Genomic DNA, 25,385 nt, shown 5'->3' on the forward strand with positions numbered 1-25,385 from the left:
TATAAGAGTAAGATCTGCAATTATTTTTATTGCAGAATACGGGATAGTTATATTTATAATAATATTATTTATATTTTTAATGATCGGGGAAAATATAGTTAGACCAAAATTTAATTTAATTTATTAATTAATTTTATTTTTAGTTATTTAAATTTGAGAGACTTTTCGTAGATTTCGATACGATTACTTTATATATTTAACTTGAATAAGTTATTTACCTGTTAGATTGAATTATTTAATATTTATTTCATTAATTAAAATTTTAAATTATTAGAAAAATTAATTTCTTATTAATGTATTCAAAACATATAGTTTTAAGAACTAAATAGTAATTGATTGAAGTATAAATCAAATTTCTCAGTAATGTAAAAATAAATGAAAAAGTATAAAAATTTAAAAATTTATGATATTTGCCCAATAAAAATATAAGGATCTTCAACAAGACGAGCTCCAATTCATGTTAAAATAACAAATAGACTAATAAAATTTAATTTAAAAGATAAAACTTGAATTATTTTATTTTTTCCGTTAAATTAAAAGGCACAATTGATTAAATAAAAATGAATAATAATTAGACAATTACCCCTCCTATTTTATTAGGTATGGATCGTAAAATTGCATAAGCAAATAAAAAATATTATTCTGGATGAATAGAAACAGAAGTGGTTATAGGATCAGCTTTATTATAATTTTCTGGATCTGATTAACTGTATAGCATTGACAAACAAATAAATAAAAAGATTATAAAGAATAAAATAAAACCTAAAATATCTTCAACTGAAAAATAAGAATGAAATAAAATTTTATAATTCTCTTTAATCCTAAAGGATTAGATGATCCAGTTTCATGTAAAAATATTAAATGAAGAATTACTAAGGCTAAAATAATGAAAGGTATAATAAAATGAAATAAATGAAATCGATTTAATGTAACAATATTAATTGAAAATCCTCCTCATAATTATTAAACTAAAGAATTTTCAATGTAAGGAATAGCTGATAGTAAATTTGTAATAACTGTAGTCAATTAAAATAAACATTCGACCTTAAGGTAAAGTAAACCCTAAAAAATCAGTTATTATAGTAATTAAAAAAATAATAATTCCTGAATTTCAAGTTTTATAGAAAGAAAATTAATTATAATCAGACTTGGGCAGAGTCGTATTTATTATTTGAAAAAAAAGATACTATACCATATTATTTGGAAAAAAATAACTGTTTTATTAATTAAATAAAAATTTTCTAAAAATAAAGTTACAATTTTTTGAAGCTTCACTTACAGTATTTGAAATTATTTTAGAAAATGCTGATGGTTTGAGTTAGAATGTTTCAAATATATTAACTGAATTTAAAAAAATTTAAATAGTTTATTTTAAATACAACATTTAAAATAGAATGTTTCAAATACAAAAAATTTGAAATATAGTTGTATTTGGTCAATGTACTCTAAAATAATGTATTTAATAAAAGTATTTTAATTTACATTTACTCAATGAAATACATATGTATTTTTAATTATTCCCTACAAATACAATTGTATTTTAAAACTTTTTATTTGAAATACTTCATCAATTAATTGTACTTTAAATATTTAAATTAAATACTGAACTAAGTACATTTGTATTTGATAAAGTAATTGAAATAAATGAGTCAAATAAAAGTATAATTTCTCAACGAATTGAAAACAGAGTTGTCCACGACAAATTGCTTTACCGTGAAGTTCAAAGTTTACATTTTTGTCTTATTCTATGGCCATACTAAACGTAATGTATTATTATAATGATTCAAAGAAAAATCAACACTATTATATTATGTCAATTAGTATTGCTCAAACCAAAACATATAAGATTTTTGTTAAATAACCTAAGATGAATTAATAGTAAGATATATGTTGTGTGTGTGTGCGGTGTGTAGTTTTTTTGTTCTCGCCATACTCACAATCCTTGCATCTAAGATTAGCTCTTATGTAATATTAAAACACATATATGTATATCTACACAATAATTTTAGGTTTTAAGTCTTAAAGATGAATATTTATGATTTTTGATTTTTATATTCAATTTTTGTCTTGAGATCATTATATGGTGCTTTTAAGCCGAAAATCGGATAAAGCTACTTCTAGTTTTGGAACATTCTGTAAAAAAAAATTCTGATACCTGGTGAGACATCATTTAATTAAAAAATCCCCATCAACCTCAGCGTTTATACATATATAAATTATTACAATTATGTAGAGAGCCGCTATGCATTCGCCAGGAGAATGTGTTGTGAGTGGGAAAATCACTTGGAAACAAACCGTACTGTAGTGGTCTCAAAAGGCTTTAATTATATACATTTGTATTTGAAATACAATATTTGAATACATTTTGTAATACAATTGTATTTTATCAAGATATTTGAAATAATTTAGTACAATACAAATGTATGTAAGCAAATTATTTCAAGTACTTCATCAAATACAAGGGTATCTGAAACAATTTACTTCAAACAAAAGTGTATTTCGTACAATGCATTCAAAATAAAGTGCTTAAACTACTTTTTATTCAAATATTGTACTTAATATTTGTAGTATTTAAATACAAATTTGTTAAAAATAGAAACGTTTTTGATTTTTATATTTGGAATAAAATAGTTTAATTACTACATTTTAAATAAAAATAATAAATATTCTTTAAAACAATTTTGAACGATTGGAATATTTCATTTGAAATAAAATATTTTAATGGAGTATTTTGTTTGAATTACTGTCTTAAATATAATCATAAATAGAGTCTTTAGTTATGATATTTTTATTGAAATACAGTAATTAAATTTTTTGATAGCTTAAATTAATGCTGAAATAACGTATTTCAGAGTATTTTAACTCTATCAAATACTGCCCATCTCTGATTATAATAAATCCCTTGTCCAATATAAAGAAATCAACAAATAAAAAATATGGAAGCACCATTTATATGTCATAACCGAAAAGTCATCTATAATTTATATCTTGCATAGTATAAATAATTCTGTTAAAAGCTAAATCATTATTTAGACAATAATAAAATGATAATAATAATCCTCTTAATAATTAAATAATGAACGAAAATTTTATATGTTTGAAATATTTTGTAACGTACGATATGCAAGGCATATCATACCGACTCTCCCTAGTAACAGTGAGGCTACTTTATCAAGAAGGCATCGACAGGTGGGGAATAAGCTAATATAAGGCCCAGTGAGCCTCAAATCATGACAGTCGGGCATTCGCGCTCTCGGCCTTCGGCAGTCGATCGCTATCAAGAGGGTTGGGCGTTACCAAGGGACTCGAGCGTTACCAAATTAAGACGCTGAGCAATAACCACGGAAGGTCACGACGAGCCTAGAACGGAACCACACGTGCGACTTCGCCTTATAGATGGGTATTTCGAATAAAAGTGTTTAAGAAAATATATTTACTGCTCATTCTCGCGACGCACCTCCTTACCAATATCTTCCCTACGGAACAATTTAAAGGAGTTAGTAAAATTATAATTACTAAATTAATAATTCTTAATAATTCATAATTCATAAGATTTTGATAGATCTTTTCATTAATTTATTTTACGTAAAGTAAATTAATTAAAAGTAATTAATTTTAAAACGATTAAAATTAAAATAATAGAGATAAATCAGTTTAAATGTACGTTATATATAAATAAGAGTATTGAAATCATTTCAGTCAAATTTAATTGATTTCATGCAAATAATGTTGAAATTTCATAAAAATTAATGTATTCAATGAAAAATTTGTTAGTATTTATTATTAAAATAATAAAAAATAAAATTACAATAATTGATTAAACAGTGAAACTTTTAAAAAATATTTTTTTCATTGAAGTAATTATGTTATAAATAAATCTAGTAAAATATGAAAATACAATTATCAATCCACCTACAATAATTAAAAATCGAATTTAAGATCATCAATCATTATTTTTAAAAATTGATAAACTTAATAAACATAGCATATTGTAAAATGAAAGAATTGGACCTAAAATTATACGACAAAACGTTTTATAATAAGAAAGTAAAGAATTGATGATTCTTAAAATCAAAGGCAAATTAAATGAACTGAGCAAAAAAACATTGATTAAAATTATTATATGTATTTATTTATAATAAATTTAAAGTTATAAATTTAATTTACGAAATGAAAATTTTTCTTTAATGTCATAATTATTCAAAAAATAGTTTTAATTCAAAATGTTAATTTTCGAGACTAACGACATACATTGAAAAAAAAAAATTTTTTAAACTATTGTTTGTATGTTTTTGTATTTATCATATCATTATTTTTATACATATGTTTACATAAAAATACAATGTGAAATTTGATAAGTTTGAAGTTTTTAACGTCACGATTATTGATATTTTTGATATTTATAGTTAATACAATAAATTTATTAAGTTTCATGTTATTGAATTTAATTTTTGTTGTTTGTTAAGAGTTTTAGGATTAACTTTATGGTTATTATTAATCCAAAATAAAGGTAAATATAACTTAAAATTTTTATTAATAAATTGATAATTATTAACGATTAAATTTTGAATTTTTTAAATTATTTTAATATTACTTAACAATTTTTTTTTAATTTTTTGATATTCATTCTCTAAAATGTCGATTTTTTTATTTTTATTTGTTAATTTTTTATTATTTAGTGGTAATTTATTCCAATTTTGTAATAGATAAAATTATATCTATTGTAATTATGTTATTTTTATTATTATTTAGATCAGCAATTATACTAATAAATAAAAATTATAGTTTTTTAATTCATTCATTTTTATTATTGATATTTATATTAGATTTATAATAAGGATTTAAGAACTTTAGTAACAACTGGGATCCACATTTTAATTCGATTTTATAATTTAACATTCATAAGAATAACATATTATTATTTCATATTATTATTACAGGAATGATAACTATAATAATATCTGGATTATCTCATAATTTTAATTATGATTGTTTTAAAATTATTGCTCATTCTACTTTATTACAATAAGGATTAATATTATTAAATAATGGTGTGAAGTTTTATATTTTATCTTATTTTTTATTTAGTAATTTATGCAATATTTAAATTAATATCTACATGCTCTTGAATTATCATTCATTTAAAAATAAGTATCAAGATATTCGATTCATCAGGAATTTAATAAACTTGATAACAATAACTATAGTAATAATAATAATAATAATAACAATAATAACAATTTCTAATTTTTATTTATGTAGAATACTATTTTTTCCTGGATTTTGTTCGAAAGATTTGATTAAAAAAAAAAAAAATTTTTGTTAACTAATTTCGTTTAGTTTTATATTTTATATCCATAATGAAAACAATTTTGACAGTTATATATTCTTCTCGGCTAATTTATATTGTTATAAATAAAAAGATTAATTTTTCAAATTCTTTTTATTGTAATGATAGAAAAACAACAACTTTTTTATATTAATTTCAATAATTAATTTAATAAATTTTGCTAAATGGTTGTTTTTAATAATTTTTATAAATATTATACAAATTTTTTTTAAATTAAAATTAAAATTTTACGTTTTATTCCATTAATTTAAATATTTAATTTATTTAAATTAAAGCATGTAAAAAATTTTATGCATTTTTATTTTTGGAAAAATATATTTTTATACTATTCAAACTTTTATTTCAATTTTTTTATATTAAACATGATTAAAAAATCTCACTTTTATTTTGGTTGTTCCTACTTTGATTCATTTTCTTATTATTGCTGTTTTTATTGTTTAAGTGTTACTACGCTTGTTATCTGGTTGTTTATTCTGACCATTTTTTTTCCTGCGCCTCTAAGTGCTTTCGCTTTCTTTGATTCTGATTTTTATTGTTATTGATTTTGAAACTATTTTGCTTAGCTCCAGGTTTGTCCAATCCCGAGTTATTGGATCCTTTGCGTCCTGTTTTATCATCGCATCAGTAGTGCGGGCAGTTTCTGGAGTTACGGTTGGCAACAAACTGACCACAGCGGTATCACAGCTTCTCCCCTTTTTCTCGTCTTGGATAGTTTCTGCTCAAATGTCTGAAGGCATGACACTCGTAGCATCTCTCTTGTTAGACATCTGTGGATGAGCTCTGTGCCTGGAAAGCACCTGACTGTGAAGTTAAGCGTGCCGCAGCTTTTCTTGTTTCAGTCTTTACGACAAAGGATTACAATTCATCATAAGTGATTTGCCAATCTTTTACTGGTAAAAAATTCTAAGGTATTCACTGCTGGCACCGACAAAACAACAGCATTAACAAACGCATCGTATTTTTTTTATCTGTCAAAAGGCTGATACCGCTCAAATATTCATAAGATTTTATTAATTCTTTAAATCTGTCCATAAATCGGATAATTGGTTCTTTTCGAGAGTCATAATACATATTGTTAATTTTCTTACTAATTGAATTAGAAGAAATATATGATTCACATCTTTTTATTTCTTTGATTTTGTTTATGAGTTGAATTGGATCTTTAATATGACTGGTTTTAGAGTGATATTCCGCATCGATACGATTTATTAGTATGTTTCTCACTTCAAACTTGTTTATCGAAATAAACTCATCGTCACAGATAGTGTTTGATTTTACAGTAGGATCAAGTATGTATAATTAATCCTTAGAGCGTAACTTTGACGTGAGCAAATGAAAGACCATTTGATTCATATTTGGTTTTTAGGGTTAGTTTACAGTCGTACTTTATTAAGGCATCACATCTGGATTTTTTGCGCATCGAGCTAGTCTTTGTTATGCCATGCGATTTAACAGGAGAAAATTGCGGCAAACTCGTTGAATTCAATATCTTATTAGTTATTACCAGTGTTTTCGCAACTGTCAAAACACCTGAATTGATTTTTGTGTGCGCATCTTTTTCTGACAGAGCTTTGTCCCGAATCTTTCAAAATTTCAACTGCTTCTTGACTGTCAATCTTTCTCTGTCGAATTTTTTTTTTCACATTTTCCAGTCGCTTTTTTGTTTCAGCCAATTCTGATTGGCAGTCTCCAGAGCTTGCATCAACATTTCTAGTTTATTAAGGATCTCATCCAGCGTCCGATCCTTGGGTTGAGATACCTGTGTAACCCGTTTTTAATTTGTTAACTTATTTGAACTGTAAGACAAATTGCTTATAATTGGACGGGTGTACGTATTTCAGGGAACTTGGAGCTATCTCTTCAAGGCTTTTTATTTTTGGGAAATCTTTCATTGCGTCATTAACGTTAGGGGGCAATTTAACCAGATTTGAAGGCATATTGTTATCCAAACTAAAATTTATTTCCTTCCGCGCATATGTAAAAGTACAGCTTGCTGTACGAGGAAGCGCTTCTGGGGATATGACTAATGCTTCGCCCTCTTTTTCTATCTTTTTACTAAGTGCTATCTATTTCCGTATAGACATGTGAGTTTTGTCTGAAAGCATTTCAAAATTACACTTTTGAATGTCCGAGCTCTCCTGGCTGACACAACCAGACTCAAGCTATGCCAACCGGAAACAAATCGGGCACCGGTAAGAAACAAGCTAGTGAGCTGATCAGGCACGCACAGTTTATTAAAAAATATGTAACGCACCAATGCAACATATAATTTTATTTTCGGTAGCTGCTATTAACTCGTCCTTTTCTCGTCGAATTACCGATTGTTCGGCTATGTTAAGCAACATCTCTTTTTTAAGAAAAATGTATAGAGACATAAACGCGTCTGAAATAAAAGAAAAATTGGTAGAACATCATGACTTAATAACAATATTCACGTCTCGCACATCATTTAGTATACATGTACACATACGTGTTCGGAAGGACAGACGAAGGAGAAACAAAAATGGCTGCTTATTTCTTCGAGAAGAAATGTGCGCCTCTTCCGCCTCAAAACAAGCGCGCGCGGGCAGAACCAACACCAAGCAGCTACTTGCGAATTATGCACGAGGTTTTATACACGCAACCGATTACAAGTTGCAGCACAAACCCTCGCATGTGCAGCCACGAGTCGTGTACTACAGCGTATCCCCTGCCTTGATAGTATTAGTAAACGCACACCCGATTATCAGCACCACTTCACACTGTACTCATCGTGTACCAGCAACTTGCCGTGCATGGCGTATTTTCTCGAAAGACGCCATTTCAGAGAAACAAAAACGCAACTACGTATACATGTGTATACCCTTGAGTACACGTTCCCCTTTTACTAATATATCTCTAATGATGTAAGTAAGGATCATAGACTAATATATGATCAACTGAGTGCTTTCCGACAAAAACTCGATTCTACACTTCTCACTAATAGCAGCAAAACACGCAAAAGTCACATTGGTCGGGATACACCGCCATTACTAACCAACAAGATCCTTTGTTGAAGTAGTAGCGTCTTTACTAACCCGCTCCTCTAGCTTGATCCCATCGTCCTCGGATTGCTTGGCAGTCAAATCCCTTTCACTGCCACTCATCTGGCTCAGCGGGACTAGTCGCCTTCTCCAAGGAAGCTTGAAAATACTTCTGTCTCCCGTCCTGGTCGTCGAAAGCATCTTCCACAGGCTCTGGAGTGGTTAGCTCGTCCATACTCGCTCGCATCTCAAGTAAACACAGAAATATCTCGCTTTTGTTTCTCTAATAAGTCGCGTAATGGAAGCGCAATGCTGGGCCAATAACCTGAAGGGATTTTGGGTAGTGCGTACACAAGAGAAACACACAAAGCTGAGATAGAAAAATGTTTTATTTGTGCAGCAAATTAAACTAGCGTGTGTACAGAACGGCAGTCGATCTGAGACTTACATCAATTAGGCATGTCTACAGACAATTATATTCTGTCAATTAGGCATGTCTATAGATAGATAGTGTCCTAACTCACTCAAACTGTTTTCTTAAAAATGTAATGTTGTCCTGTTGGGATTCTCTTGAATAATAGCACGCTGTAGTGTTCTCCGCATATTTACGTAGAGGACCAATGGAGCAATGCTTTTGAGTCTAAAATTATATTTAAAAATATCATGATTTTTCATTAGCGTCGTGGTTACTACCATATGGGGGAAATTCACTAGCATGAGAATTTGAAGTTAGATATGTAAAATCGAAAAAAATCAAAATGTATTTCATTACGTCATCATCTGTTTTTCGTGTAAAAGAAAATTATTATTTATTATGAGTACTTCATTCTACAGCTTGGAAAAAAATGCAAACTCATTATTAACCAATTACATACGTTATGCATCAAACTAAATAGAAAAAAACTCTAGCTGTGGGCCCAAAGACTCAGTATTCGTAAGCTCTAGCAACGATGAGCCAAAAAAGTTTGTTACGAAATGAGAAAATCTTTTTCGTTGACGCTTTGCTTTATAAAAACAAACATTCATTGAACATAAAAATTAATTTTTATATGTAATATGAACGCACCATGGGCCTAATAAAATAATATAGAAGAATCATTGTGTAAAATTTTGCATCCGCAGCACGCGTATTGAACCGAAAAAGACGTGCATCAATTAATAGCTTAAAATTTATTTGTTATAAATATTCTTCGCCAATCTCAGTGATGCTTATCAGAAAAAAGTAAACTCGAATGTTAATCTTTTTCTCCACTTTTCTTACGTCGTATCTTTGTAGGTCAAAGTAATATGAAAATTCACCAAAGAGCCATGGTGAATCATATTTTTTACGAGACATTTTTTGGCACATGATAAATATTTTGGAATAAAGTCTATATTAAATAAGTAATAAATACACAGAAGAGTGCAACAGTATGTGCCCTCGATTGCTGTTGTAGTAGCAAAGAAAATAAAAGAATGCTTTCGAACCGCGAGAAGATAGCACCGGCAACTATTATTCTTATTATTCCGGCAAACAACGAATATTTTTACACAGTTGTCATATACAGATTTTTAGCCTTATGAAAGAATCTTTCCAGTACTAAGCAAAGCCGTGACGAATACGAATACTAAATCTTCCTCTACAATAGGTTTTGCTCCCCCCGCTTAGGATAAAAGGAGACTATTAAGGTAATTATTAAGTGTATTTTATTTGACAGCCACGTTTATCCCTATTATACACAAGAAAAGTTGCATCTTCTTTTATAGTCAAAGATTTCTTTTATTCTTAATAACCTTACAATCACCTAAATAAAATGAAATAAAAAATAAACAAATAATTTTTATGCTTCAATAAAAAAGTTTTTGTGACGATCAGCTCTTAAAAAACTAAGTGTATTTTGAGATCATCAGCTCTTAAAAAACTTTCACGACAATTTTGACAGATTTTTTTTCAACATTTTTTCATGACATTTCATATGACTTTATAACGTATCGTTCCTTTCAAAGAGTTATTACATTTTAAACATTTAAATTTTTTCTCTGTGTTGTTACATTCTTTGTTGTCACGCAAATAATTTTATTTAACACACGAACACACACACACACACACACACACACATATATATATATATATATATATATATATATATATATATATATATATATATATATATATATTGTTCCAATCGTATGATTGGAAAGTATACAAACAACGTTTTCAGTAAAACTTGCTCGTGACATAGATGAACGAATCTTTATATACTAGTGGGGCTTTGCCATCTGCGTGCATTGCGCGCCCACTCCTCTAATAGTCTATCCCAAAATAAGAGTTGTAAGATTTTATACAACTTCTGTATTTTTTTTTTTTTTTTTTTTTTATTATTTCTTTTTTTCCGGGTTACCACGGCAGCCTACTGGCCTAGTCGCGGGGTCTACTCACTAACCACCTATGTGTGAAGGTGTATTGCCATACTCATCTCCAAACCTTTTTCCTCATATCATACCTGAATCCATGGGCACAGTGTGAGTATCTCCGGTGAAACACCTTGCCAGTTAAGCTGACACTCTCTGCACCGATGGTGCATCGGGTCCTCTCGCCACTGTGTAGCCTTTCCCCGGAGAAGACTCCACTATTCCAGGACGTCCACTCCTCGCCGGTTAAGCCGGCGCTTTCTGCCAAAACATCGGATCCAGGCTAATTAGCATCCCCGGAGAAGCCCCATGTTTCAGGGACACTCCTCGCCGGTAAAGCCGGCGATCCCTGCCTAACGCGCGACGCCTGGCATCGGATCCGCTAATCCCTACCTATAGCCCTAACACTGCTTCGCATTCACCCAGGCCCGAAAACCTGTAGGGCAAGGCAAAAACCCTGAAATTACTCTGAAGGAAAATTCCATAGAAAAACTCGCCCCGAAACAGCCGGGGTTACACAGGAACTTTTCCCGATGAAAACAGTTTTTGAAAAAATCTGCATTTACTGGGAATCGAACCCACGACCCCTAGAACTGCGTTGCATCAGTAACAAGCACGCTTACCACTGAGCTAACGCCACTCTCTCTTTATTTTATTTATTAAATTATGAGGCCTGTAGGTCAAGTAAAGTGCCAAGCTGTGGTCAAGGTAGGCGGCATGGCAGCCAAGCTTGGCCCCAGTTAACGTCCTCTTTTAATTACCATTCGGGAGTAGGTCTTGTACTCTTATGGAATGGGGGGGGGGGGCACTAAAACGAGATTCGTTCATCTATGTCACGAGCAAGTTTTACTGAAAACGTCTTTCGTATACTTTCGAATCATACGACTGGTAAGCAGTCCATCTTTACTTTTTTATGATACTCACAACATGCTAATGGCTATAGACTACATATGTAGTATTAGAAAGTTTAGTATTTAGTGTATATATATATATATATATATATATGATGTGGTTATCCCTATCACCAACCCCCACAAGACTTTGACATTTTAAAAAACCATTGTTTTCACATGGTCAATTACAAGTTGCCTTATAAAGATGCAAAACTGAGGATGGCATTTTCGTGCAAAAAAAACGAAAATAAAAATGAGATAACAAATATTGCCTGAAATAAAATTTTTCAATTATAGATAAATTGACTTCGTCATTGTTTGTTTTGATTCTCTGCAGCTATAAGTATTATGTACATAAATGTATATATATATAAATATATAAATACAACCTCTGTAATGTACACTGTTTGACGAGCAGTGTGGTGGCTGCGATGGCTGTGGTTACGCGTGCGAGCAGTAGTCACTGGGCCTGCATCCAAATTGCTTATCGTAATAATAGAGTTTTAATAAACAAAATAGTGGGTACTTTAGTGTCCTTTCGTTATGAATCCAATGCTAGATCCAAAACGAGAATTTGCGTCAAGACAAGAGCTCGACGAATGAAAATGACGATGAAAGATCAGAACATTGTTGAGTTGAAAAAAACAGCATGGATGTCGATCAAAAAACTTAACCTTGTCTTTTTCTAATTGAAAACCGATATGCAAAAGATTTGGTTATTACGTACCTCAAGCTAAGATAAGAAAAACAAGAATTGGAAAATGTGAATGCACATTTCGTTTCATTGTAACACTAAATTCCACTAATTATAAACTTGCGTTTGATGAAAAAAGTATTCGGATTCACAACTCAATTTGCAAAAATTTATGAGCTAGAATTTTTGTCGTGGAGAAAAATAAAAAGGGTAGAGAAAATGAAACGAAAGAGGGTGGTGCCGTCAATTATGTTTTGGTAAAGGTTCTTGAGAGAGAGAAATTATTAAACTAATTAATTATCTAATTTTGACAAATGTATGTTATAAATTAACTTAATTTTTATTCATTTGGTATTGTGACATCCCATGTCATACAGTTAATATTTATTACTTCGAAACACAGAGTTTCATTTTTAAATTATAAAAAGCAAAAGCTCAGTGATCTCGAACCATCGAGCGCTATACCTGCTCCTGCAATCACGTGACATATAACTTTTTTTGCAATAAGCTATCATCGCAAAAATTAAATTACGCGTGCAACCTCAAAGAATCTTATAAAATGCTCATCTTACGAAATCAATTTGCATGAGTACACCAAATAATATGATTAATCAACAACTTCAACCTTCTTTACTGTGGATGTACACAAGAAATAGCATGCACAATTTCGACAGCAACTTATACTTAATGTAAAATCCGAGAGATCAGCAGTTTCAACCATCAATCACTGTGAAATTATTGCACCGCGACTGTGCTCGTGTCAGTCGAGGGTAATAAGGTTAAGCTCTGATTGGTCGTTCGGATTCCCAACTTGACGCGTCCTCCTTAAATGCAAGAGTATAAAAACTTCTCGCACATAACAATGTTCGCCTTTTCTCTTTCATCAAGTGCTCCAAAGTGACTATAAAGGTTGGAGAGTGAGTTCTGTTGCACTTTTTAAGCGGATGTAAGACTTAGTGACTAAGCTGTGGGTGAAAAGCTCGAGCAAACCAGGCCACTGTAAACTCGACTAAACAGTAAATCAAGGAGGAACAAAAAAGAAAAGACCGTCGACTTGGATTCCGACGTTAAAAGCGAAAGCCTAATTATTGTCATCGCCACGGGTAAGGTATACGTACCAATTGATGGAACATGTCCCAATTCACGAAACATGAAACTATACATGCTATTTTACAACTAATAACACCAAAAAATTATTTTTAAGCAATCAATATTAACTGTTAATTGCTAAGTAATAGTAACTTACAAGTACTTCAAAGAAAAGTATACTGTAAGAAAAAGCAAATAAAGCCTCTGGGCCGATGGCTGGTTCCTGAAGAAAAAAAATGAAATTTAATTGTTTGTAGAACGAATCTACGAGATTCGCCCTTCGTTTGTAGAAGTTCGGACGTAACAAATTGGCATCCCTGTGGGGAACTAAGCCTTTTGTTTTACTTGGAGTATGCTTAAACCAAATCAAATTTTTATTTTTATTTGTTTTTCTTAATTGCTTTATTGTCTTTCTTTGTCTATTTTCAAAAATTTTTTATACAATGGATCGGACACTTGAGGGTATAAGCAAGGTATCAGATGGAGCTACAAGGGTACAGTTACTCGAAAAATATCATAGGGCAAGGGAGACCGAAAAATCACTAGAATTCCTTGAATTATCACGTAACGTAGCCCTTAAGATTTTTTGCAAGATGTTGAAAATTGTAGGTCCCTTGTTTCAAACGCGGAAGAGCCTATATTTTTAAGAACAGTCATTTCCAGACTAAAAGGTAGAGCAAGAATTTGTCTAGATGCATTAACAATAAATACATTAGATTATCTTATAAACCATTGAAAAGCACACTTTGCTCCTTCTAAAACTTAGGCTTCATACATCACTGACATTAATAATTCTCAAACGAAACAAGAAAAAACTGTTCGCGATTTTCACGAGTGAATTTTCCAACTTATTAATCAAGGTGCTAGAGCAGCTAAAATAGAGGCCGTTTCCAACAACATTCCTAAAAGCCAATAGCCCGATTCCAAGTTATCGCTAGAAATGGTTGGCCGTGAAGCATTCATGTGAGGCCCACCCGATGGATTCAAGGCTAACATGATGTTAAACGTACCAAAAACGTTTGATGGTGCTTTACAAGAAGCTTTAGAAGCAGAAAAAGTTGGAAAAATATTATACTCCAATACTCACGCCACCATGAACCATCAGAGCTCACATATATACCTTGCTCCGATATCAGTACATCAGTAAAACAGACAAGGAAATTTTGCATATTTTCAGCCCAATCAAAAAAAAAAAAATTTACAACAAGTTGACTATAACGATCCCAGTATGTACAATTGCCATAGTATATCTTATTATTACAACACCAATGACACAAAAATTTTTCCGAACACGTTTAATTCAGACGGAAGAATAGTATCACACCCAGCTCTTTAATATCGAAATAATAACTCGAATGATCAATCAGTAAAATTGTTGCAAAAATCGAATGAAACGCAATCTTACCAGCCTTTGAACGATTCGTTGTATAGTTTTTTTAGCTCAAGGATACTTCCATTAAATTTTTTATAAAGAATATGGTTTGTACAGCAAGCAGTGTCTACAATTACTGAAACTTTACGAGTACTTGGATATTTTATTTTCAACGATTCTACTTGATTATTATTAAAAATTATGCCATCTGGACTGCAACCTAGGAAAGGCTGAACTTGGCAGATAATGGAGACCAACGTCGAATATTTTCAGACCTGTCTTCTGTTCAAACTCTAATTTGGCTATTAGCTCTATTCTTATACCATGTAACATATACTTTTTGTTCTTTGGCCTTTACTTATATTTTTCACAAATTGTACAGCCAGTCTGTGAAAACTATTTAAACCTACCTCTTAAAATTCGTTCTTTGAAACGAGTTTTATCGTCTCGAATTTCTTCTAATGTGTTTATACTCACATGAAAACTTTTTACAAACTCACAACTTTTTAAAAGGCTTTTTTTACGAAAAACGTTGGTTACTCCTTTTTCAGAACCTGATTTTATAATAACAACCATAATTTTAGCTCTAAAATTTAATTTCATTTAAATTTACAAATTAAAAACGTTTATTTCTGTTGGCTTTGCTATGATGCAGACGTTCCGACACCACCGTTATTCAAATGAAAAAACTCACACGCTGGAGATAATTATTCGTCATGTTAACGCACAAGTGGCGCGTGTGGCGGATTTCAGTAAAACTAAAATCTGACACTAGGTATCAGTTTAAATTTAGCCCGGTAAAATACTAAACATGACTTATTTAATTAGTTTTATTGATGTATTGAATTACGCAGATGAAGGAAAACGAAGATACGTACAAGAAAAAAACCACGCGAATGCCAATCACATTTTGTCCTGCGAGGTAACACAGGAAACTGAAAGAAAAACAAATATGATGTGTTTGTGTTTACAATCGAGTGACTTGTTTAGTACCCTCCATGAACTTAATATGGTCGTAACTTGGAGAGAAAATAATCAACAATTGGATTGTATATTGTAAGGCTGGTCAAGGTGAAAACAATCAGAAAGATTTCTAATGACATTTTTTACCAATATAGGCACGACAATTCATAGATTGATAAAATGCAAGTTTCACTGACACAGCACAAAAATGGGGGAAATGGCTGTATAAATATTGAGTCCAAGTTCAAATAATTAAATGAACAGGATATTTTTTTACCAAAAAAAGTCCATACGCTTATTTCCAAGTCGTCAATATATTTTCCCATAAGATATCAATCAATCCTCTACTGTGTTCACAGACTCCAGCTGTATAAGATGAAAGTAATCAAATTTTCTTATATAAGTTTTGAACAAAAACAATACTACATTAATAAATTTTGTGCTTTCATTGAACAATCTATCGATATCAATACGATTGCTCAAACAAAATGTGGTGATGTTTGGATAAGAGAGAGAAGAGAGAAAATTATAGCAAGTACTGCGAATCAATTTATCATGTATTTGAATAATAAAAATTCGGATTGGAGTTAAAAAATGTTGAATTACGTCGATAGTAAATTAATAGGTAATGATAACACGGCTTATGGCATAAAAACCGAGGGTAAAGCTCGAGAAAGCTACGAAAAAAAATTCGACGTGAATGTAAAATGGTCATGATCAATTATTCATTTTACTTTGCCGTGTTTGTATACAGTCCCTATAGAATTGTTGTTGGCCGTAATATTATAGAAATTAAATGCTCAGTTGAGGGAAAATTAAAAACAGCTACGAGTTGGCCTACAGAAATAGAGGCTGTGCTGTTTTTAACGAAAAAACATAAGTATTGTTGCCAAATGCAGATGGTAATGAATCTTATTAGATTTATTGGTTATTGGGAAGCTTACAGAAGAAACGAAAGATGAAAATAAGGACAAGAAAGTATTAAATAATATTACAAATTTGAATAGAATATTTGTTATCTTTCATGCATCAAAGGTGCGATCGTACACAGTGCATCAACTGTAACGATAGTGTTGTGTTAAGCATGTTCAATGAAGTAATATGTAACATATAATATCTTTACCAAAAATGTCGAAATAAACAAACTATAAATTTGAAATTTTTATCTAGTTAGCTGTAAGAAAACATTATTTTGTTATTTTTTTTTAAATCTTCAATAAAAATTATTTCAATTTTTCCCATAAAATTTTGCCTCAAACATCTTTGTACATTAAGAACCACGCAAAAAATTTTCTCAATGGGTATAGTAGCATACCGTGTTACATGCGTTTCTTCAAAAATATTATCGATTTTGAAATCGTGTTCCACTAAACATAAAGCAATAGTATTATCTTTAAATGTACTATAAAGTATTCGTCAACTTTTCTTAACATTCCAAAAAATTTTGCTTTATTAATGCGATTTAAAATTAAAAAAAGTTAAAAAATGACTTAATATAGAGACACAATGTCAAGTCCACCTATTGCTAAATTATTTTGAACTCTTTGCTGATTCACCCAATGTATAAAAGCAGTAGTATTTTGAAATTTCATCATAGCAAATTTTGTTGTGCAAAATTTTGGCAAGGATTTATGAAAGACAAAAATTCAATTGTTATAAACGTGGAGGAATATTTTTACCTGCTTTAAATCTGTAAGATAGTAAATTAAAGCAACTATTGAAACGATGATTATAGATATTTTATTCGATATTACAATAATCTTTTCTCTTTTGCATTATTTAGTGCCAATGTCACGAGTAAAGAAAAAATGCTATATACAATTCAAAAATTTAAGGTCACGTTTTACGCGTGACTCTTAAATCTTTTGTAAGCAAATCTGATAATCCTTTTTACAGTCAGTTATATATATTTATATATGCTGACTTTAATTCTGTAAAAAAACGTTCGCCATAATAGCTTATTTTAATAAATTTTTGTTTTTTGTGTATAACATTTTTATTTAAATCTGTTCCATTTGTTGATTCATTTTTTCCATAGGCTATTATTTTTTAATTTTTTTTACTATTAGTGACGCAACAAATTTTTGTTTTTTATGAGAAACTGTAATGTTTGTATTATCTTGCAATTTTTTTTTTAAATTATAATAATTTTTATTCATACTTCCCTTTAGTTTTTCCTTAATCCTGACATTACTAAGTTGTAATATTGTAATATTGCCCTATTATTATAATACTGCCCTTCATCATTATTCACTAAAAAAAAGTAAAGTTTAAATTACTTAAATTATTTCCAATGCTTTGAGTGAAATTGAAATTTTTTTATTGAATTGTCACAAAAATATCATAAATTTCAACAATACTTCTCAATTAAACTACTGTTCCAAAAATTCTATTTCTTTTCATAAAAATATTTAAATGCAGTATACGTTATTTTTTGAAGTACAAAATCATACGACCAATAACTAAGGATTAAAAATATAGTAGTTATATTAAATAACACAACTTTTATTTGAAAGTAGAGTAGTGGGGGGTTAGCGCATGAAGTGCGCTGGAGGTCAAGGCCCCATTAATATACATATGTGGAGGGGAGGGCTCCGCTCTGCACGCCACCCTCGTATTTTTATTATTTATAATTGATTAGAAGAATAAAAAAGTCTCATTTTTCTTCATTACAATCTTTTAACAAAAAGTAACCTTATCGAAAATTTTAAGTAAGACATTTACTAAAAATAATAATAACAGTAGGCAAATATGTACGAATAATAATTTTATATATAGAATACATAGTGAACATTAAAGTACAGTAAATAGAAAAACTTATATACCATATGTTTTAGTATTTTTCTTTAAACAGCCTTTTTAAAGATTATGTACGAGACTTATTCGGGATGACTTTCACAGTTTTTATTTTTACATTATTGTATAAATTTTGAATTGTGAAATATATGTGTAAATCATATCGTATACTTGTATGTATTAAGTGAAAAAATAAATATACTTAGGTTAAAATAATGTAAACAAAAATAAAAGTCAGCCCGCCTGTCTATTTGCCTCAATGGCGGTGTGAAAAAAATATATTAAAAGGTTGTTCGGGTCTTTTTTTTCCTTTTTTTTTCAATTCTATAAAGGTTAATATAAATTATAATATTTCAAGAAACAATATAAATGAGACTATTCAACTTCGAAAGACATTAGGTCACAACAGAAATAAAGGTATAGTTACGGATTAATGTAGTAAAGTGTTCTTGGTTACAGAAAAGAATCAACTCATTGAAAAATTGTATTATTTTCATTTTTTATGTTGGGCATCAAAAAACAGTAGAATAAGACGTTTTTAGAAAAGGGTGTGGCCGAGTATGTTGGCACACCCACCAATATAAGTATTCGGCATGTTAACCGTACGACTAGCACTAGAAGTCAATGGGTGTCCCTATAAGGTGGTAAAACTTGCAATCTTACATATAGTAGGATAGATTTAGCAAAAAGGCATGGTCATTTTTAGGAAATTGTTTCTAATGTGAAACTTATCTGAGTGGTAGTTAAGTGGTTTTGGAACAATTCTAAATAGTAATATTTTGACCCAATCTTAGTAATGTGGAGGATGACTATTTATTTATAATTAAATTACATAATTCAATGTCTCGCTGTCCCTCTGACAGCCTCTTCAGGATTAATATTCATACAGGTGCCAAGACAACACGCATCATGGACACCTATGGCGCCCATTACTCCGTCCACATATCGCGACTCTTTACTTAGTTCTAATAACAGTCAAGTTCTTAAAAATTAAGTTATAAACGTTTTTAGTTAATTAAGTTATAAAAATTATTTGCTAACGACAGATTACTTATACTCTTTTTCATGAAATTAAAATTAGGCTTGAGTTTTTCAGCCTTAGCTGTATTATTTTAAATTTCAAGACAAAATGCATCATCGATTCCTTTCTCCATTTTCAAAACTTTGAATTACCATATCAAATAATGGATACTTTAGCCATCAAAAGAAGTTGTTGAAGGTACAGTACCAGAAAGTTTTTATAAACATCCAAATTGCAGAGTGATGTAAAATTGGACTGAGCTTGAGTGCGATATACCTCCAAGAGTTGAACAGCGCATTTAATGTTTTTTTGTTGTACGGGAAGATTCACGATCAAATTTCTATATTGAATTAGTGTATCTGGTCTGATGACTTTTGTATCCAAGGGGTACGGTGGGCGAGCCACTGATGGCTTTATTGTTAATGAATCTGGTTTCTGAGAATTATTATAACTGGGAAATGAAGTCATGGCTAATAAAGGGTATCTCCAAATACGGCTAAGTATTTTATAATGTCAATGCACCACACTTCTCCCATTATTTGACAATGCCCCTCAATTTACAGAAACTGAAGTTTAACAAGGATATTGGATAGCCTCTGTTTACCAGCTCTAAAATACAAATATAACCGAATACGCCTAATCACTAATATTTTCAATTCATTTCTATGTACACAGTATTACATATATTATTTATATAATTAAATAACTATTAGTAATTACGTTTATTTTTATTTTAAATGGGAATCATTAATATCACTTTCGTAGGACCATCTGGAAAAAGTATAAAATTTTAAATCTGGATTCTTGTTTTTTAAATTAAAACAACCAACAACGCAACAGTAATGATCTAATATTCTTTTTGTTTTAATATTTGACATTGCATCCATCGACATTTCAAAGCTGTAAGAATAACAGAATCATTCGTGATGTAGACGACAGACTTTTCCCCTTGGTACCTTCTTCACGAGAAAGAGCTGAAACAGGGCACGAAATAATCGTACATCCAAATAGTTAAAACTAGATTTTTCTCCCTGAAATGCATAGTCCCCCCTTCTTAAAAGTTAACTTTTGCCTAAAAAATACTGTTAGGTGAGAGTCGATGCTTACGCACACATATCAGCGAACGCGAAAGAGTATGTGCGTGTGGATCTATGTATGCATAGTGTAGAAGTATAAACGGCAGTGAGACCAGATTTAGCGACTTGTCGTCAATTTGGCGATTTTGTACTTGTCTGGGGGACAAAGTTTTTAGGTTAGCAACTGGAAACTTTTTTGGCGTTTTTTAAGAGATTAATTGGTGATTTGAAGATTTGTATGAAAATCGCAGAGAATCGCCATCATTGCTCAGGTGTATAACACTCTAATTATTTATAAGTAAATTAAAAAAGTAATCGCTTTCTTATTTGACGTAAATATAACATATTTGTGTTTTAAATGAAGAATAAAATTGATAACTAGTAACATTAAATATTTTTCTCAGCATCAGAACAATTTTTCCCTAAGAAACTTCAAGTTCTCAAAAGTAGCAATAAAACCAGTGGGACAGTCGCGGGACTGTCAGTAGAAAAGCTACGCTTCTTTGCTGTGGTAAAAATTTTGAATTAAAAAATAAAATCAATTATGTTAATTCACAAGAAATATGTCAAAAACAAAATTTTTGCACATAATAAATTGATGAAATATGTAAATATTATAATTACAAACAGCAGGTCATGTACTTTATCTTTGTTGTTCTTATTTTCTAAAAAAATTAAATGCTTGGATTTAAATAATCATATAAATATAATAGTAAATTATGAGCTTTTAGATGCTGTGTAAGAGTTCTACTGCTTGCACAACAATTTTCTCGTAGAAACAGCTTTATAGGCATACAAGCCATGTTTTACATCAGAAGCCGCAAACTTTTAATATTTCAACTATTTCGTAATAAATGAAACCCATATCCATCCACAAAATATACATAACTGTTCAATTTTTGTCGGTGTACACTTGTAAGTGTTGTTTTGTTACTGCATATAGTGATAGCTGTTGTTTGTGTGTTATATTTAAGTAATACAAGTCTTAGAACCCACTCCTTCACTGATACATTGCTTGCGTAAGTAGATTACGTTGCTACGTACGTAAATGGTTATTTAATTTGGCGATCTCATTGGCGATTTTAAGGACAACTGTTGGCAAATTTACATTATTCTCAACTGATCTGGTCACACTGTGAATGGATAGGTCGCAAGTGCGAGACATGTAAAGTCAGCGACCAGCAGTCAATCCGTGAGTAACTGCCAACTAGCACGCACATGTAAAGGGAAGCATTGATTCATAGACTTGTACAGATAGACTGCGCACTCCAGCAGAACCGCTGAGGTCAATATCTTGGTGGTGAGGGTAGCTTCTGGCGGACTCTGTCTCTATCTTATATCGTGCTTTCTCTCTCTTTTGAGAGCACTGGTGGGGGACACCGAAGGTTTGGAGACGAAGAGGAGCTCTGCGAACTCCGCGAGCAACTTGCTAATTTCGACTTAAAAAAAATACCCAAAACTGTGGAATCGTTAGCAACGTTTGCAACCGCTTTGTAAAAAACTGTCGGATCAAGCAGTTTTGCAAAAAAAAATAAATTTGATACCGTCGTGCGAGAGACATAAAAAGTATCTCATCCACCCTTTGTAGTGTGTCTATACTATCAAAATTGATATCGATCGTTTGCAATTTAATTGTCGTTTATGTTGAACAGTTGCAAATTGTCATATTTTTATGTATAGCAGGTAAAATAATTATTTTTGTCGAATGTGGAATGTGCGATTTTTTCTCAATACAATAATACATAATACGTATTGCTGCGCATGCGCCGTGTATACAGTTCCACTAGCGATGGGATATAGTTCCGGCCAGATTTGGGAATTCTCTAGGACCCAACCTCTCTGACGTGGGAAATCACTAGATCAAAAAAAAATTAGTACCAAAGGTGACGCGCGAGATTCAAATAAGGTCCAATAACACAAGCATCCATCACCTGATGACCCGGGGCGCTCACTGGCCACTCTTTTAAATAAATAATTATTAATAACACCAGCGCCTGTCACCTGATGACCCACGGCGCTTACTAGCCACTCTTTTAAATAAATAATTATTAATAACACAAGCGCTTATCACCTAAATACCCGGGGCGCTTACTGGCCACTCTGTTAAATAATCAATTAATAATAACACAAGCGCCTATCACCTTTTGACCCGGGGCGCTTACTAGCTACTATTGAATAATAAATTATCAAGTAATTACAAGAGCGCCAATTAAAAAGATCTTTGTCGTACTAGATAGGCAATCAAAATTGTGATATAATTAATGTGTTATCGATCAACTTTTTATCATTTAATAGTGTTGCAAACAAGTGTCCTGGATCCTCAGGAAGAAGGTGCTTGACATACTTATTAATAATTATTTATTTACTAGATTTGCAATTAGCGCCCCAGGTAATACGGTGATAGGCGCTTGTGTTATTTATTAATAATTATTTATTTAACAGAGTTTCCAGTAAGCGCCCCGGGTCAAAAGGTGATAGGTGCTTGTGTTATCAATAATTATTTATTTAACAGAGTGGCCAGTAAGCGCCCCGGGTCATCAGGTGATAGGCGCTTGTGTTATTTACTAATAATAATTTATTTAACAGAGTTGCCAGTAAGCGCCCCGGGTCAAAAGGTGATAGGCGCTGGTGTTATTAATAATTATTTATTTAAAAGAGTGGCCAGTGAGCGCCCCGGGTCATCAGGTGATGGATGCTTGTGTTATTGGACCTTATTTGAATCTCGCGCGTCACCTTTGGTACTAATTTTTTTTTGATCTAGTGATTTCCCACGTCAGAGAGGTTGGGTCCTAGAGAATTCCCAAATCTGGCCGGAACTATATCCCATCGCTAGTGGAACTGTATACACGGCGCATGCGCAGCAATACGTATTATGTATTATTGTATTGAGAAAAAATCGCACATTCCACATTCGACAAAAATAATTATTTTACCTGCTATACATAAAAATATGACAATTTGCAACTGTTCAACATAAACGACAATTAAATTGCAAACGATCGATATCAATTTTGATAGTATAGACACACTACAAAGGGTGGATGAGATACTTTTTATGTCTCTCGCACGACGGTATCAAATTTATTTTTTTTTGCAAAACTGCTTGATCCGACAGTTTTTTACAAAGCGGTTGCAAACGTTGCTAACGATTCCACAGTTTTGGGTATTTTTTTTAAGTCGAAATTAGCAAGTTGCTCGCGGAGTTCGCAGAGCTACGAAGAGGAGAGGTGCACAAAAAAATATATATATGGATATATATCTCATACTTGAATACATTTGTCCACAAGTTCTCTCATGAACGCAAATATATTTTATTTTTCTTTTTACTGAGAATGACGGTTCCATTAAATTAAATGGGATTTAAAATTTAGTTTGTATTGATCACTTAAAATGGGTAATGATAGTGTTGTTTGTAATCTTGTGCAAGGTGCCACACCAAATGTGTCTTTTTGCAGGTAATGTATTTGTATCATTTGTAGGTTATATTTTACAAAGATATTTTTAAATCGTTTGATTTTACATTCGTAATAATTATTTAATTGACTGCTTAATAGATTTCCAAGAGATGAAAGTCGTCGAAAACTTTTTATTGCTACAGTTAAAAAAGATGTAGCAAAAACAAGCCGAATATGTAGCAAACATTTCAAAACAAGTGATTTTATTTATCGTGTGATGGATAATATAATTTTGAAAACTTTAAGCCAGAACGCCGTACCATCGTTAATTCTAGACTAAATGTCTTCAAAGTATACATTTTTAGTCATTTTCTTTCATACAAATATGAATTTTCCTTCATGAATTTACTTTCAAATTCAAAATTTCAATGATCGTAGATTACAGCATGACAGTTTTTGCGATGAAAAGAGCAACAAAAATACAAGCTTCAGTGAAAGTATAAGTCAGCTGTCCCTGGAGAATGATCAAGAGATGTTGCCACTAAATGATGGAAGGTAAGGGTTCCAAAATAAATTGTTAATTTAAGCAGTTTGGTTCAAAACAAAGATTTGTTTTTCTTACTTAATTTTGTTCTTGAAGAGCAAATCGAAGTAACATGGAACAGGAACCTACACTAAATCAACCATTGACATCTGTAAGCAGAACTAGTCCCAGTACAACATCGCAAGATGCAAACTGTAGCTCACCACATGAAAATAAGTCTGAAACTAGCCTTTTACGTATTGATAATACTTTATCCCTAAAGAGGTAATAGTTATTCTGTTATGAATTGTGTACTTCCGTCTGTACATGTAGGTTTATATATATATATGTCATACTGATATTTATTTTACAGACCCAATGAATCAAAGCTGATGACAGGTGCAAAAAATCCAAAAAACTTCGATACATTGGTGATCTTCGATCTGAAGATTTCACATCGACGAAAGCTTACGTGATTGTAAAAAATTTTTATCAGAAATATCAGAAAACAATGAAACTAAGAAACAAAAGTGTTTCTCGATTAAGTGCGAAGATCGACAACTACAAGGATGTGTTAAATCATCTACGCAATGCGGGGTTAATAACAAGCGAAGGTTTTAGTGCTTTAGAAGTAAGTTTAAGTTGAGCAAGTACAAATGCTAAATTTTTAAAATAACTATTCATGGGTGTGCAAGTGTGTGAGTGAATTTGTTAGTACTCTAAGCTCAATAAGTTTCAACGAAAATCGATTTTTACATGTATTGTTTACTTTTTTACATCTACAAGTTGTAATTCAGATCTTTTGATTTTGACAAAATCA

General features: G+C 31.1%; 1 protein-coding gene across 1 annotated transcript; it reads left to right on the forward strand.

Moving 5' to 3' along the window:
• The first annotated feature begins 24,382 nt into the window (after positions 1-24,382).
• Positions 24,383-25,296, forward strand: LOC149374782 (uncharacterized). Its single transcript, XM_089591587.1, has 4 exons — positions 24,383-24,393; positions 24,481-24,597; positions 24,683-24,850; positions 24,939-25,296. Exons 1-4 carry the CDS (start codon positions 24,383-24,385, stop codon positions 25,039-25,041), a joined length of 399 nt encoding a protein of 132 aa, XP_089447713.1. The 3' UTR covers positions 25,042-25,296.
• Positions 25,297-25,385: the final 89 nt, after the last annotated feature.

The sequence above is a fragment of the Copidosoma floridanum genome, unplaced genomic scaffold (genome assembly GCF_036245765.1).
Source record: "Copidosoma floridanum isolate Cflo_tuat_1 unplaced genomic scaffold, Cflo_Japanese_pri ptg000013l, whole genome shotgun sequence".
Classification (NCBI taxonomy): domain Eukaryota; kingdom Metazoa; phylum Arthropoda; class Insecta; order Hymenoptera; family Encyrtidae; genus Copidosoma; species Copidosoma floridanum.

Excerpts from the sequence above, each read along its gene's own strand:
- LOC149374782 (XM_089591587.1), top strand. Across the intron at positions 24,598-24,682 it reads TTGCCACTAAATGATGGAAG|AGCAAATCGAAGTAACATGG; the intron begins GTAAGGGTTCCA and ends TTGTTCTTGAAG. Across the intron at positions 24,851-24,938 it reads AATACTTTATCCCTAAAGAG|ACCCAATGAATCAAAGCTGA; the intron begins GTAATAGTTATT and ends TTTATTTTACAG.